This window comes from Perognathus longimembris, chromosome 6 (genome assembly GCF_023159225.1).
Source record: "Perognathus longimembris pacificus isolate PPM17 chromosome 6, ASM2315922v1, whole genome shotgun sequence".
In the NCBI taxonomy this organism is placed as follows: domain Eukaryota; kingdom Metazoa; phylum Chordata; class Mammalia; order Rodentia; family Heteromyidae; genus Perognathus; species Perognathus longimembris.
The window spans coordinates 62,718,387-62,735,858 of NC_063166.1; the positions used below are offsets into that span (position 1 = coordinate 62,718,387).

Consider the following 17,472-nt stretch of genomic DNA (forward strand, 5'->3'; position numbering starts at 1 on the left):
TCATTCTCAGTCCACAGGCCATGTCAGAATGAGTGAGGAGCCAGATTTGGCTATTTTGATTGGTCCTTGTTACTTGTAGCCAAGAGCACCCTCAACGTGAACATATGTAATAAAACTTCAGGTAACCTCAATACCTACTTGACAATGAGTTTAAACAGATTTTCTTCAGCTTGAATCTCTTGGATGGCATAAAGGTCTTTAAGTGAGAATTCCATCAATGTTCCATGATTACAACCATCCTCAGAAGTCTTGGTTTTCTGCCCTTTGCTATTACTGACAGAATTTGCTTCGACGTACAAAAGGAACATGCACTTGTCATTCTTATTTCGAGAACCTGTAAATTCACAGTATTAATGTAATCATCAGTATTTTCATTTTTCTCTATGATGACTCAACCAGAATGTTAAAAGAACATCACAATGAGATATAAATAAACCTTTATTTGAAAGGAAACATTCTACCGTACATAAGGAATGATAATTTCCCTAAATCATGTGAGATATAAAGTATCTTTATAGAGAAAAAAGATGAGGATGACAATCATTATTGAGAGACAATTAAGAAGAAGGAGTTATACCATACCTTCTTCAGCATTTGAGACTTTGACAATTCCAGTAATAGTCACAGTGTCTCCCGGGACACAACTATCCACAAGGTCATGAACAAGTTCACATTCTATTGTTCGTGGAATCCGACCTGCTTCTCGCTGAGCATCGGACATAAGCTCCTGGATTCTAGGATGTTCAAGAGTTTCAGTTAGTTAGAAATAGCTATTTTCAGTTGTTTCTTCAACATATTAACTAAGTTCTACAGGGTGCTGAACTAGACAAAAGGCAGATTTGTTTTAACCAAGTTTAATAGCATTTCCAATTCAGAGTGGCATGTACATTTGCCTAGCCTCCTTCCAGGGACCACAAAAGTGATAGTGAAAATGAAGTTTGGGGCATGCAGGTGACTTTTTTTTGTCAGTCACGGGGCTTAAACTCAGGGCCTAGGAGCTATCCCTGAGCTCTTTTGCTCAAGGCTAGTTCTACCACTTTGAGCCACAGCTCCACTTCCAGTTTTTAAGTAGTTACTTGGAAATAAGAGTCTTATGAGGACTTTTCTGCCCAGGCTGGCTTCAAACTGCAATCCTCAGATCTCAGCCTTCCTGATTAGCTAGGATTATGGGTGTGAGCCACCGATGCCCAATTTTAATGATATTTTGAAAAACAGAAAATGGGGGTTGGGAATATGGCCTAATGGCATGAAGCCCTTGGTTCGATTCCCCAGCACCACATATATGGAAAACGACCAGAAGTGGTGCTGTAGCTCAAGTGGCAGAGTGCTAGCCTTGAGCAAAAAGAAGCCAGGGACAGTGCTCAAGCCCTGAGTCCAAGGCCCAGGACTGGCAAAACAAAACAAAACAACAACAACAAAGAACAGGGCATTGAGGCAGATTTTGTAACTGCATGGGCTGGTCAGTAAAGAGTTGCTAAGGTCAAGATGTTAAACTAAGATGATTATACATCTGGGGTTTTCTAGGTGATGTCTTGGTAAAAAAAAAAAACAAAAAACAAAAAAAAACCAAAAAACCAGAAAAATGGGAAAGTCCTGATGGATACGCCAAAATGAGATTCAGAATACATATAGGCAAGAATCACATGAGTACAGTAGAAGTAGCAGCCAGTATTATCAGCAGAGCTGCAAAAAAGCTCCCAAGCTTGAGCAGGAACACAGCAAATAGAAAGACAGTAAAATGAAAGACAGCAGCTCTTTAGAATTTTTTTGAAAGGTTAGTAAACAACCAGTAGGGAAGAATGAGGACTTTACCATGTAAACACTAGAGCAACTTTTCTATGGCAATGGACCTATTCCCTCTACATGGAGAGCTGAGGTATCCAGTAAGGCTTTTAGGACTCCAGAACAAACTTTCCTCATTTTGGTATTTGACAAACTCAAACCAATTCAAAAACACATTCCTGGGGCTGAGGATATGGCCTAGTGGCAAGAGTTCTTGCCTTGTATACATGAAGCCCTGGGTTCAATTCCCCAGCACCACATAAACAGAAAATGGCCAGAAGTGGCACTGTGGCTCAAGTGGCAGAGTACCAGCCTTGAGCAAAAAGAAGCCAGGGACAGTGCTCAGGCCCTGAGTCCAAAGCCCAGGACTGGCAAAAAAAAAAAAACACAAAAAAAACCCCACAAAAAATCACCACATTCTTATAGGTCAGAGTTCCTTCTTTCTTATGCAAAAGTGAGGCTTGATGAGGAAAACCTCACACCTGTAATACAACAGCAAAGGAAACCTATCCTAACTACTCTAAACAACTTCATTTCTCACCAGGCTTTCAAGGATGAAATGCAATAATTCAGGAAGGAGAACACATAAACTGTTTTGAGAAATGCTAAAATCATAAAACAATAAGCTGCTTAAACGAAAGGAACTATAGGGAAAACAAACATGAAATCAGAAATATATATATATGTCAAACATTTATAGAAAAGATATAAGAAAAAGCCAGAGGATTTAATAAAAAAAACGGAAGAAAATGAAAGTGTGAGACACCTAGTCTGCTTTATTCATGGATTTATTACATGGGCTTGATTAAGCATAGTCAGAAAATAAATAAAAATGAAAAGAAACTTCAAAAACAAAAAATTTACATTTTCACACATATTATACAGCACAGCTGATATGGAGAAGCTCTCAGTCTCATGTTATCATCCATTGTGGTCAGGTGATCTGCTGAGCATTCCCTTGTCCTGTAGTTTATGAAAATATGCTTTTCCAAAAAGCAAATGATGTGTCAAAAACAAGGCAAATGTTCATGTGCTTAAATTAAGTGATGAAGGGAAAATGTGAGATTCATCAGAAGGCAGCATGTCATTATCAGAAGACAGGCTACTTTACAGGAAAAACGATTCAAGCAACCACAGAGGCATCCTGAACATTTCAAGTTTTTCCTTGAAACTATGCAAGTGCATGTTTTAAGATGCCAAGGGTCTATTGTAATGCAAGGGATGCATCTGAGAGGTGCCCCCAAGGAGAAAAGGAGCTACCTATGTAAAGATACCAAGACATGACTAAATACACCGTTTCAGAATACTACAGAATATGAGAATACACAGAAGAGGAAATTTCAGTCCTTTCAAAGGAATGAGAATCAACTCTCCTATCAACAACAGGGAAAAGTAAACAAAATAAACTTGAGAAGTGAGGTAAACCCTTACGCTAATATACAAATAGACATCTCCAGATATGCCATAGACCCAGAGCATTTTACTTCTCAAGCACATTATTTGAAAATTTACTTGAGGAGATAGAGAAGGGATGACCTTGTCCAAAAAGAAATGTACTCTTGGGCTGGGGATATGGCCTAGTGGCAAGAGTGCCTGCCTTGGATACATGAAGCCCTAGGTTCGATTCCCCCAGCACCACATATACAGAAAACGGCCAGAAGCGGCGCTGTGGCTCAAGTGGCAGAGTGCTAGCCTTGAGCAGGAAGAAGCCAGGGACAGTGCTCAGGCCCTGAGTCCAAGGCCCAGGACTGGCCAGAAAAAAAAAGAAAAAAAAAAAAAAAAGAAATGTACTCTTTGCCTGGTTTATGTATCTGTAACCCCTATAAACACTGACTTTATAACAATATTTTTTCTTAAAAAGAAAACTTACAGGCTGGGAATTTGTGGCTTAGTGATAGAGTGCTTGCCTAGCATACATGAAGTCCTGGGTTCGATTCCTCAGTACTACATAAACAGAAAAAGCCAGAAATGGCTCAAGTGGTAGAATGATAGCCTTGAGCAAAAAGAAGCTCAGGGGCAGTGCCCAACACCTGAGTTCAAGTCTCAGGACTGGCAAAAAATAAAAATAACAAAAGAAAGAAAACAAGAGAAACAACAAAACCAAACCACCCAGTGATATAAATTATGTCTCCTTTTTTTGATTATTTCCCTTTACTTGGTTCTTTCTTAAACAACATTTATATTATTATAAAATTTAAATACCATTTGTGATTTTTGTTAGACGACCTATAAACAAAGCTGAGAGACTACTATTATTAAAAAACAAAATATTCTTTGACAATTTAGAGTAACATCTGTTTTGTTATGTCTTATTTTTTTAATTTATTGTCAAGGTGATGTAGAGGGATTACAGTTACATATATAAGGTAGTGAGTACTTTTCTTGTTGTAATTCTTACCCCCTCCCAGAAACCCTTAAATTAGAAGACATGAATGCAAACAGGTCTCTGATGTCCTCTACCTGTATAAGAGTGGGTGCACTAAGATCAAGGAAAAAGACCTCCAGGGCTGGGAATATGGCCTAGTGGTAGAGTGCTTGCCTTGTATACATGAAGCCCTGGGTTTGACTCAGCCCCACATATACAGAAGCAGCCAGAAGTGGCACTGTGGCTCAAGTGGTAGAGTGCTAGCCTTGAGCAAAAAGAAGCCAGGGCTCAGGCCCTGAGCTCAAGCCCCAGAATTGGCAAAAAAAAAAAAAAACCTTCTCCAAAGTTATAAAGTAACAGGAAATTGTGGTGACTGTTACCTTCCATCCTAATTGAACTTTTAAAACCATTTACAGGTAACATTAACATACTTTATTTATTTAACTAATTAACGTAAGTAAAACCACTGAACATCAAAATTCTAGCTTTGAAATTGTCATCTATTATACATCTAGTATATCTCCTAGAGGGCATGGCCAGGTACCACATCTATCTAACCTGCATAACCTCAAACCACCCCTCAATTTCCTTCTACCTTCACCTTCAATACTCCTTTTAACCTAGCAGAAGGCAATATAAGTTCTCAGAATGGCACATGTCTACATTATTAATTCTCAGTAGTCAAAAAGTATGTAATATCTTTTCTAGGACCCAACAAAGAATAAATTGCAAATAGATATAATTATTTTGACTTATTCTTAAAATACTGCCTTTTATATAACAGTAGTTTGACTGCTTACTTGATTGACTGCCAGTCCATTGTAACTGTGAGAGGAGAGCTGTGTAGAGGAACAAATGACTTCCCATGACATTCAGGCACAGGACACTACAATAAGAGGAATGCACATTCAGAGTTTGATACTATATTCACATTACAGGAAAATTCAATTCATAATACTTCACTAAAGTAATATCCATCAAGAGCTATAATGACCTTCTGTTTTTTCTGCAATAGATGGATATCACGAGTTTTTAAGGTATTTTTCTGGCTGGTCCTTTCACTTCCTGCTCTTAGCTGTGGCCATACAAGCCTCCCTGTACATTCATTACTTCCTCTGTGCTCATGCACTTTCTCATTCCTTGAGCTCCTCGAATGTCCCTTTTCCTTCAATCAATCCTACATATTCCTGCCTCAATTCTCTCCTTTTCAAAAGGCTTTCTTAGACCACCATTGGTCGTGTCTTTTTTTAATTGTTTGTATGGTATATATACTATACTGATCAGGCAGTTCTCAGCATATAAATCAACTGTGTCTGGTGTTTAGACCTCAATATGCATTTAAAAACCCAGATATTGTGGCAGACTGTGCATTTCAAATATGATTGCAATATATTTCCCCCTTCCTAGAAACTTGCTGCTCGCCCATCACGAGATGGAGTCTAATTCCCTCTCTTGAAATCTGGGGCAAGCTTGTGACTCATTCTGTAGTCAACAGGATGTAACAGAATGATGCTGAGATTTGGAAGACTGTGGTTCAAGGCTAGCCCAGGTAAGAAAGTTTGCTAGACTCCATCTCCAAAATAACCAACAAAAACCAGAGCTGGAGATGTGGCTCAAGTGATATAGTGCCAACCTAGCAAGCACAAGATCTCAGGTTTATGCCCCAGTACCACAAAAATAAACTTGAAATTTTAATATTTTTGTTAAAAAATTAAGCTAAAATAATGAAATGTTAATATTTGCCAACCTGCATGGTAGATACACAGATATTACTCATATTATTCTCTGTACATTACACTTTTAAAATCCAGAAGAAAAAAACATCATTTTCAAAAGGCAGAAGGATTTTGTAAAGGAAAGAAAACTTGATATGTATCTACTAAGTTAAAAACTAAGATATATGAATGGAAAGATTAACAATGACTTAGGATAATGATAGACTCAGGGAATGATACAAGCAAAGAAACTAATGTATTGTATCTTTAAAAAATCTACCTAGATTGTAGACAGGGGATAGTAGGGGAAAACTGGGAGAAAGCAAAGGAAGGGGTGACATTGTCCAAAAAGAATGTACTAATTACCTGACTTATGCAACTTATTTTTTTCTTTTTTAATCTATCTAGAGCCAGGCACGAATGGCTCCTGCCTATAATCCTAGCTCTCAGGAGGCTGAGATCTGAGGATTGCCAACCCAAGCAGGAAAGTACATGAGACTCTTTTCTTCAATTAACCAGCAAAAAAGGGAGAAGATGGGCTGGGAATATGGCCTAGTAGCAAGAGTGCCTGACTTGTATACATGAAGCCCTGGGTTCGATTCCCCAGCACCACGTACATACAAAACGGCCAGGAGTGGTGCTGTGGCTCAAGTGGCAGAGTGCTAGCCTTGAGCAAAGAGAAGCCAGGGACAGTGCTCAAGCCCTAAGTCCGAGGCCCAGGACTGGAAAAAAAAAAAAAAAGGCAGAAGATGAGTTGTAACTGGAGTCAGAGAGCACTAGTCTTGAGCAAAAAAATCTCAGGAACAGCACCTAGGTCCTGAGTTCAAGTCCCAGGGCAATACAAAAAAAAAAGTCAGTGAAAGGAATGTGGCTTAGTGGTATAGTGTTTGCCTAGCATGCATGAGGCCCTGGGTTCGATTCTTCGGCACCACATAAACACAAAACATAAATAAGCATATAATAACATAAAACATAAAAAATAACAACATAAAATATAAAATTATTTTTAAAAATAAAAATAAATCTACCTAGAGATTAAAAAGTGTAAATTCTGGGCAATGGGTAGAGAAATGCTTTTTACTTCTGCATTTCTTGTATTCTAAAATATTTCATAAAGTAAAAAAGGAAAAGTTTTCAGAAACATTGAGATGATCACTACCTGGGCACTAGTGACTCATACCTGTAATTCAGCTACTCAAGAGGTTGAGATCTGAGAATGGTGATTCAAATCAGCAGGAAAGTCTGTGAGACTCTTACCTCCAATTAACAACAGAAAATAAAAGCTGTATATGCAGCTATGACTCAAGCACTAGAGCACTAGCCTTGAGGAAAAAAAGTTCAATAACAGTGCCCAGGCCTTGATTTCAAGGTCCAGGACTGTCACAAAACAAAACAATAGTAACCTCTGTAATCCCTTTGTTATAATGATAAAAAGGCACTTAAATATATACAACCTTTGTGGGAAGATTATATTTTCCATCTGGAAGAGAAATGCTCTGAACCTCTCCACATGCAGAACAAAGAAAAGCCATCTTTGTGCAAAGAGGCTTTATATTACTGACTCGAACCACTGTTCCTCTCAGAGCAATGTATTTTCCATAGTAATTTGCACGGATATTTTTGAGGTGTGTCAGAGGCTCATAGTTGTACACCCTAAAAATAAAAAAGGAACATATCTGTCTATACATTACATGAACAAGCAATCTCTAAGACCTTTTTCCACAAGTTCCTTTTGGGAGTAATTGTGAAATTCCAAAACCATATTTTCCCTTTTTATATCAAGGCTCACAAGAATTAAAACTATTCTTAAAAACAAAAATGAACTGGGCTTGCCTGTAACCTTATCTACTCAGGAAGATGAGATCTGAGAATTGCAGTTCAAAGTCAGCCTGAGCAGGAAAGTCTTGTAAGATTCTTTACCTCCAATTAACCAACAGAAAATTAGAAGTGGCACTGTGGCTCAAGTGGCAGAGCACTGCCTTGAGCCAAAGAGTTCAGGAACAGCACCATGGCCCTGAGTTCAAGCCCTACACTCAACAAAAAATAAAATAATAAAATAAAAATAAGCCAGTGGGGCTGGGAATATGGCCTAGTGGTAAAGGTGCTTGCATTGTATACATGAAGCCATGGGTTCGATTCCCCAGCCCCACATATATAGTAAAGGCCAGAAGTGGCGCTGTGGCTCAAGTGGCAGAGTGCTAGCCTTGAGCAAAAAAGAAGCCAGGGACACAGCAACCCCACTTTTGGGTATTTATCCAAAAAACTACAAACAAAATCACAGTAAAGCCACCAGCACAACAATGTTCATTGCAGCGCAATTTGTCATAGCGAGAATCTGGAACCAACCCAGGAAAATGTGGTACATATACACAATGGAATTTTATGCCTCTATCAGAAAGGATGACATTGCCCCATTTGTAAGGAAATGGAAGGACTTGGAAAAAATTATACTAAGTGAAGTGAGCCAGACCCAAAGAAACATGGACTCTATGGTCTCCCTTATTGGGAATAATTAGCACAGGTTAGGCAAGTCACAACAGAGGATCACAAGAGCCCAATAGCTATACCCTTATGATCACATAAGATGATGCTAAGTGAAATGAACTCTATTTTATGAAAATGATTGTTATATCACAGTTGTAACTACTTACAACATCCCATGTGTATCTGTAGTTTCTACTACTGATGATGTTCGTGTATCACCTTCTTGTGATTGTATCTACACTATCTCTGTAATCTTATCTGAGTGTATGGGAAACAGTGTGTACTGGTATTAGAATTACGAAATTCAAAGGGAATACCAAAATTGAGAGACAACGGGTAAAATAAGAGAAACAACAACAAAAGCAATACTTGCAAAACTGTTTGGTGTAAGTGAACTGAACACCTCAGGGGGGGAAAGGGGGAGGGGGAGGGGGGTATGAGGGACAAGGTAACAAACAGTACAAGAAATGTATCCAATGCCTAACGTATGAAACTGTAACCTCTCTGTACATCAGTTTTATAATAAAAACTTAAAAAAAAAAAGACAAAGACATAAAAGTAAAAAAAAAAAAAAGAAGCTAGGGACATTGCTCAGGCCCTGAGTCCAAGGCCCAAGACTGGCAAAAAATAAAAAAGCCAGACACTAGTGGCTCATACCTGCAATTCTAGCTACTCAGGAGACTGAGATCTGAGGATCACCAGAGCCCACCCAGGAAAAAAGTCCATGAAACTTGTATCTCCAATTAAGCAGCAAAAAGCTAGACATAGAGTTGAGCTTCAAGTGGCAGTATGTCAGCCTTGAGCAAAATACTAAGGAAGAGTGCCCAGGCCCTGAGTTTAAGCCCTAGAGTGTGAACAAAAAATTAAATTTAAATAAAACTAAAATTTAAAAATCTAAGTGCTAAATCTCCTTTTCTTAATGCATAAGTCACTGTCTATGGCAAAGTGGGAAAAGAAAAGAAAAAGAGAATATCAGAAGAACCTCTGGTTTTAATTCTTTAGACGAAACTAATAAAAATAACTTCTACAAATTTTGGAAAAGAGAAAGAAAACCTTGATGATTTTCTTAAATTATCTCAATGAATTTGCTAGCTTGAAATATAAAAGAGAGAGCTGGGTGCCAGTGCCTTGTGCCTATAATCCTAGCTATTCGGGAGACTGAGATCTGAGGATCATACTTCAAAGACAGCCCAGACAGGAAAGTCGGTGAGACTCTTATCTCCAATTAACCATCAGAAAACTGGAAGTGGCATTGTGGCTCAAAGTAGTAGAGCGCTAGCCTTGAGCACAAAAGCTCAGGGCTACCACCCAGGCCCTGAGTTCAAGCTCCACAACTAGAAAAAAAGAATAGCAATAAAAAAGTCAAGAAAAATAATTTCATTTATTCTCTTGGGTCCAGTAAAAACCTAATAATTTAACAAAATACACATGTCCCTCAGTGTATACATGAGTATTAGTCTTGGTAATCATACACTGTAACCAGTGTTTGGAAAAACTTCTAGGCTGGGAAATTAATTTATCTGGGCAGAGCATGTTGATTAGCATCATTATTTATTTGAGTAATTATCAGTGAGTTTACTTTGGTATGATGATCAATGAAACTGATAAAGAACACATACCATTTTTACCCATTGCCTTGTTTCTGTAAAATGAGGTTATCATTCTGAAAAAGTCTTCAAGGCTCTATTCTAAATAACAACAAGTTTCTCACCTTGCATAAATGTGGGGCACATTTACCATTGTTTCTCCATCACTGGGCAATCCTTCTTGGGCTTGTAGTTCTGCTGCATGTCTTTCCAGATCCTTAGTCAATATCTAAACAGGACAGCTATTTACTTAACTTTAATCAGAACATTTTTTTTTAAACAAAGAATCAAAAGCTTATGAACAAAGCCAGGCATCAGCTGTAATACTAGCTACTCAAGGCTGAGATCTGAGGTTCATGGTTTGAAGCCAGCCCAGGCAGGAAAGTCCCCATGAGACTCTTATCTCCAATAAACTACTTGAGCGCTGTAGATCAAGTGGTAGAGCACTAGCCTTAAGCACAAAGAGGCTCAGGGATAGCACCCATGCCTTGAGTTCAAGACCCAGGACTGGAAAAAAAAAAAAAAAGCTTATGAATATAAACAGCTTAGTACAGAATATAAACAGCATTCTAAAATAGCCCCAAAGTTTGGTATTTAATTACAGCTAGGTATTTTATAACAGATTGTTTGCTTGCAACTTTGATGTCTAGAGAATTAATAACTGCAGCATTTTTACCTGCTACCTTTAAACTTAACATTACCATTTCTTATAAATCTAGGGGTGTGGCTCAACTGATAAAGCTCACCTAGCTGGCTAGAATAAGGCCTCAGTTCAAACCAACTGTGGTTTGTACTGCCACACATAAAAAAGTCCTTATGAAAGAGGGGGAGGTCCTTAAAGCAGAGCCAGATGTGTGGTGCACACCTGTAATCCTAACACCTAAGAGAATAAGGTAGGAGGAGAGCAAGGTTCAGGTGAGCCTGGATGGAAAAAAAGAAAGAATGCAGTCACTTAGATATGGGGAAATAATCAACTAATGACATGTATCTGAAAACAGGCAAGATCCCCAGTTTAGGGTTAACAATACACACTTCTGCACGATGAGCTATTCTTCACACCTAGATATCCTTACCTCCCTGCTCTATGTCCAAATTCTAGCTATCCTCTTAAGAACTATCATAAACTCCAACTCTTTCCAGGAGTGCACCCAGCACTTTCTCTGTGCCTGTCATGAGATTCACTATCTTGTACCTTGAAGAATTTACCAGCTTGTTAATCTTTTTTAAAAAGTCTTCTCCCAGTGCTAGGCTTGAGCAAAAAGAAGCCAGGGACAGTGCTCCAGCCCTGAGTCCAAGGCCCAGGACTGGAAAAAAAAAAAAAGTCTTCTCCTATGTTACTGACCATGAGTAAAAGGCAGGTACTGAACCTTATTGTTTCCTTTTTATATATGGAACACTCAAGAAATTCAGTGGTTTGCGGCATCTGAGAATGGCCTTTTTGCTCCATGTTCACAGTTGGAAACTGTGATGCTTTGTCTTATCTTCCCTATGAGACAGATAGCTCTGTCCCTGAGCTTCTTTTGATCAAGGCTAGCACTTTATCACTTGATCCACAGCTCCACTTTTGTCTTTTTTAGTAGTTAATTGGAGGTAAGAGTCTCATGAACTTTTCTGCCCAGGCTGGCTTCAGAGTAATCCTCAGATTTCAGTTTTATGGGTAGTTACAGCCATAAGCCACTCAAACTCAAGTAACTCCTGCATGATTTTCAGTGAGATTATTTCAAGAAGGTTCAAAATAAATGTTATATTTAGGTAAGCTGTTAAATACTAAATGATACGTATCTTTTAGGACAAGATTGCAATACCTCAGTTCTAGCCAATATCATAGCCAAAACAGTATATAAGTGTGTGTGTTTTTGTGTGTGATACTGGAGCTAGAACTCAGGGCCTTGAGTTCTTCCTTTATTTTTTCACTTAAGACTGCCATTCTACCACTTGAGCCACACCTCCACTTCTGGCTTTTTGCTGATTAGGTAAGTCTTTGAGCTTTGTCTATCCAGGCTGGCTTTGAACAGTGATTGTCAGATCTCAGCCTCCTGAATAACTAGGATTACAGGCATGAGCCACAAGCCACCAGCTCCCAGCAAAGCTATGTACCTTCACAAAGTAGTGATACTGTAAAATCATCCATTAAAATTCTAACAGAGTACATGAAAGGAGGGAAGAAGGGTAAGCAAATGCAGTCATTATATCCAATATACATAATGTAAAAATTGTACTATGGAACTTGAGGGTAGAGATGGGAGGGGAAATAATGAGGACAAACAGACGAGGCGGCACTAATCAAGAAGCACTGTACTTACTCATAACAAGACTTGTGGAATTGTAATCTCCTGTACAACTATTGAATAAAAAGAAAATTCTAACAGAAATCTGCACAAAATATTTACCTGATGTATTGCCAGACCCATACAAGCCAAGGTTTTCTCAGGTGCATCCCTTAGTTCACTTGCTATATTTGATATCAAGTTAAATATTTCACTTTCTTTTGTCAGTTCTTTAAAATCCACCAAAATACTTCCCTTTCTTTCTATTTCATCCTATGAAAGATTAAAGATTGAAAGGAACAATTGCTTTTATGGAGTCAATTATCACAACTGAACATTCAATTATGCATTTTATGAAGGCAAGTAACATTTATACAGTGCTAATGGTTAAGTACTATATAAACTTTGTGCCAAATATGGTTTTAGCATTTAAAATATACTGACTTATTATGCCTAATAAGAAATCTTGAGGGCTGGGGATATAGCCTAGTGGCAAGAGTGCCTGCCTCGGATACACGAGGCCCTAGGTTCGATTCCCCAGCACCACATATACAGAAAATGGCCAGAAGTGGCGCTGTGGCTCAAGTGGCAGAGTGCTAGCCTTGAGCGGGAAGAAGCCAGGGACAGTGCTCAGGCCCTGAGTCCAAGGCCCAGGACTGGCCAAAAAAAAAAAAAAAAAAAGAAATCTTGAAGCTGGGAATATGGCCTACTGGTAAAGTGCTCGCCTCATATACAAGAAGCCCTGGGTTAGATTCCTCAGCACCACATATATAAAAAAAGCCGGAAGTGGCCCTGTGGCTCAAGTGGTAGAGTGCTAGCCTTGAATAAAAAGAAGCCAAGGACAGTGCTCAGGCCCTGAGTTCAAGCCCCAGGATGGCAAAACAAAACAAAACAAAGAGACCTCTACCAGAGCTGGGAATATAGCCTAGTGGCAAGAGTGCTTGCCTCATATACAGGAAGCCCTGGGTTTGATTCCTCAGCACCACTTATATAGAAAAGGCCAGAAGTGGTGCTGTGGCTCAAGTGGTAGAGTGCTAGCCTTGAGCAAAAAGAAGCCAGGGACAGTGCTCAGGCCCTGAGTTCAACCCCCAGGACTGGCCAAAAAAAAAAAAAGAAACCTCTACCACTATACTATCTCCAACAAATAAGTGAGAAATAAGTGAGGCACAGAGAAGTAACTCACTGAAGTGAACACTGAAAGTAAACAGCAAAGATGGGAGCTGAACAGTTTCCCACCAGCGTATTTATTCCCATCAATACCACTAGCATGTCAAATATACTGTGCAATTAAATGACACATAAAGGTAGACTGGTAGCTTTATTGAAGAAGAATCTTACCTTATCATATAAATCAATACGGCTCATAAAAAATTTTTCAAAAGCTTGAATCTTCTCAATATAAGGAGAGCTATCACTGTAAACTAACCAAACAAACATGGCATTAGCACTAACAAGCACGTTTGTACCAGCTATATATTCATGAGACAAAAGAATCACTATAAATGGGGTAGATTTTTTTCTAAGTGCATTATATCCTGGTTATTTAGGTAAGAACTGGTGTGAATATATACTTAAAATTTTAAAACAAGATGAGGTCCACATAATCTGAAATGGAGATAGAAAGTATCTATCTGTGAAAAGTCTCAATATCGGGGTAACGTTGTATTGAGTCTTAGGTACTTAATAGGATATAACAGTTCAAAGGATATGCAATAAGCTTAAATCAAACATCACAATAAAGTCAAAGCTAGATTCATGAACACAACTTTTTCTCTGAGAGCTAAATATCATAGTAATTGCAAAGTGAATTCTCCTAGTCCAAATTGCCCCTCAAACCATAAAGCTAGTTTTTTATCTTCCTAATAGTCTATATTTTCAAAATGCTCTTTCACAGAGAAATTGCACAATGAAGTAGTCTGGAATTACAGCTATATTAGTCTAAGGCCAGTCCAAAGATCACTCATAGTATTCTGAGCTAACTACCAGAGGAATAATGATATCTAAAGCAACAAAAGATTACCTATTAGATATGTTTCATAGAATAAAAAAAAAAGACTCCTAATCAAAAACTATTTGAAAGTATTCACAGAATACTGAGTACCTAATATGGGCCATTCGCACACAAAAATTAACAAAACTAAGGCACATATCCCCTAAGAGATATAGACACTATGAGAGGATTAACATAGGCAGCTGTATGATACTGGCCAGTGTTCTTGATTGTATCAGAGTCCTTAACTGTGTTTCAATGCAAACCAGTGCTGGTTACTAGCTCTAGATCCCTAGTCTCTCACTGCTTCCTTCTATGTGATAATTGAGGTCTGCACTCTAATTTCTCAGACTATCATTAGGTTCTGCCAATTGGAGGCACTCTAGAGAGGAAGGTAGTCAGAAGTGTGTGGAATTTGTCGTTTCCAATTCTTTTCAGAATCTCTATAGCTGCACAGGATAACAAAAAGCATCATTCCCATTAGTGGTCTGAGCACAGCATGGTAGGGTACCTTTCAGGGGCCCAAGCACAGCTTTATAAAGCACGCTATGCTATGTTCCCATGAATTCCTAGATTCTGGTAACCTCAGCAATTTCTTTGTTCTCTCAATCAGAGGGAGGTAAATTCAAGACTGATTCTTTTTTTTTTGGTCTGAGATGGAGACTCGAACTCGAACTCTATACCTGTCACTTTCACTCACTGAATAGCACTTTCCCAATAGAATTATGTCTCCAGCCCTAGGACTACTAATTCTTGAAGTTTCTACTTTCTGGGAGGTTACCTAAAAGTTCTCTTTCTGCTCTTTGAGTCTTACATTAAATCCCTTTTTTTGAAATACCTAGTGTGGTTTCTGTTCTTCTAATACAAAAGCTAGAAAACTATGCTCTTTGATATAAACATGATTTGTTTGGAAGATTTAGGAGTATATTTCAGCAAGTCAAATGAACTATAGTAACCTAAGATGCAACATTCAAAGGCAAGCAGAGGAAATATAAAATGAATAGTATCTTTTGCACTTTTAACCCTACCTTCAGAGAAATAAAGCTTCCAGCCTTTATATGGTATGAATTGATCCAGTGTTGACTGTCGTAAAGGCTGTGGAGTTTGTCCTGAATTAAAAAAAAATACTAAAGTAATATAAAAATATTTTCCCCAATTTTTCTCTTTTCAACAACAGGCATTATGAGATAAATCATTTAAATTATTTCCCATAGGAATTGTGGATATTAACTTTTACTTGACTTTTTTAGGTATGACATCATCTGAGTTAGACTGAAGTTTCAGTTAAACTGCCTGGGCTGCTAGGAATGAATTACTGCTTTCATGTAAGAATATATGTAGAGATAGATATAGATATATAGATTTTTTTCTTTTGCCAGTCCTGGGGCTTGAACTCAGGGTCTGGGCACTGTCTCCAAGCCTCTCCATGCTCAAGGCTCTATCACTTGAGCCACAGCACCACTGCCGGCCTTTTCTGTTTATGTGGTACTGAGGAATCGAACCCAGGGCTTCATGCATGCTAAGCAAGCACTCTACCACTAAGCCACATTCCCAGCCCAAGAAAATATATTAACCATCATTGACCTCACCTACCAGCAATATGTTTTCCCACAGTTTTATTCAGGTCAACTCTGTGTTCTCTTTCTCTCCATTTTCCTGAGACATTCCCACCACCTCTTCCTTTTTTCCAGCTTTGAAATCGTCCTCTGCCTCTATAGCCTCCATTCATGTCTTCTAAAAGATACAAGGGGGAGGAAGCTTCATCAAAACTGGAGTAGCACTCCTAAAAATGTACTAACGTTAGTGCTATGGTTCACACCTGTAAACTAGGTACCCAGGAGGTAAAGATGGAGACCATCAGGATAAGTTAACAAGACCCTATCTCAACAAACAAGTCAGGGGCGATGGTTCATTCCTGTAACTCCAGCTATGTGAGAGGCCTATATAGGAGGACCTAAGTCAAGATCCTGGCTTGCACCAGCCTCTTTGGTCTTGCATCAAAAATGCAGGACTATCTAAAAAATAACTAAAGCAGTAAAGTCTGGGAAAGCACAAAGGCCCCAGGTTCAAACTTCTGTATGGGGGGGGGGGGGGGAAACGTATTAATGTAGTTATATACAACTGTGCAAAATCCAATATTCTGCAATTATTCCTTTAATTCCTATCTTTTTAAGGCCTATCATAGACGTTCAATTAAGTTTACTAAGTGTTCATGGAACAAAAATAATTTTTAAGGTACTGCACTTGTACCACTTTTCAAGGAGGTGACCACGACAGAGGTGACAGTAAACCAATTAACTCTATGATCACTTGTTTGCAGCGATATTTTACAGGACAGAATTCGTTGAACATAAACCTGACCTGTGAGACAACAGGAAAAAATTACCCAGCCCCTTACATAACCAGTCCTGCAGCACCACATTCATTTTCTATAAACCCAACACTGTTGTAAATTCTTAAATTAAAAAAAAGGAACTCAGGTAGTATGGCTACAACTCATTGGTTCGTACTGTGTAGTGTCATTCGTCACAAGAAAGCCTGCCTGAGTCATTAAAGGATTATTTAATTAGGAAAGTCATTAATGGTCACAATTAGGTCGGAACAGGGCTCTGACCAGAAGCATTACAGGCTTGAGGCCAATGTAGGCTACACAGGGAGGCGCTATTTCAAAAACAAGACGAAACTGAAGCTCCACAGACAAGAACCAAAATGTAGATGAGTTGTCTGTTGATAATACAGAGGTCACAGGTCAGTCTTCAGACTCGAAAGCTGAGGCGTTGTACTGGCAACGCTAAATACGGTGGGAATCCTGTTTCTAAGGGAATAGGACTGGAGGGAAGGGGCCTTCCGCGGGCCGGCCGGGCTTCCTTAAATAGCCTGCTTTATCTATGTCTCCTTAGCCTCACTACTACTTGCATGGAAAAGAGGTCCCCCAGCTCTCCCAGCGGACGACCGAGCGAGTTCCGGGGTACGCGCTAATCCGTGGATCTGGACTCGGCCTCCCACAGGGGGGCTTCGCAGAGACTCCTCGGGATACCCCTGCCAAGTCTGGCGGCTCTCCCAGCCGCGGCTCTCCGGAAGTCCCCGGGCAGGACCAGATCCCTCCCGTAGCCACAGTGCTAGGCGCTTCCGTTTTTCCCCTCGCAGCCTGGAGAAATTTTCTGGAGAGCGGAGCACCCAAACGCCGTCAGCCACAGTCAAGTTTCCCTCTAAATTCTTTTTGGGCGCTTCAGTGACGCACCTTCCGCTCGCGGAAGCTGGGCAGGTGGGCGGGGAGTGCGAA

General features: G+C 39.3%; 1 protein-coding gene across 3 annotated transcripts in view; it reads right to left on the reverse strand.

Moving 5' to 3' along the window:
• The window catches only part of Mcm8 (minichromosome maintenance 8 homologous recombination repair factor), a 32,161-nt gene extending 14,753 nt beyond the window's left edge, over nt 1–17,408 (reverse strand). Inside the window, exons 1-10 of one of the 3 annotated variants that reach the window (XM_048348820.1) lie at nt 17,106–17,408; nt 15,783–15,923; nt 15,218–15,298; nt 13,538–13,620; nt 12,323–12,472; nt 10,058–10,161; nt 7,317–7,515; nt 4,948–5,033; nt 583–734; nt 139–334 (exon numbers count right to left, since the gene is read on the reverse strand). In XM_048348820.1, coding sequence (XP_048204777.1) covers nt 139–334; nt 583–734; nt 4,948–5,033; nt 7,317–7,515; nt 10,058–10,161; nt 12,323–12,472; nt 13,538–13,620; nt 15,218–15,298; nt 15,783–15,918 — 1,187 coding nt within the window. In that variant the 5' untranslated portion in view covers nt 15,919–15,923; nt 17,106–17,408. Of the gene's footprint in view, nt 1–138; nt 335–582; nt 735–4,947; nt 5,034–7,316; nt 7,516–10,057; nt 10,162–12,322; nt 12,473–13,537; nt 13,621–15,217; nt 15,299–15,778; nt 15,924–16,008 lie in introns of those variants that run through there. The other 2 variants (XM_048348821.1, XM_048348822.1) reach the window with 2 other exon arrangements.
• Nucleotides 17,409–17,472: the final 64 nt, after the last annotated feature.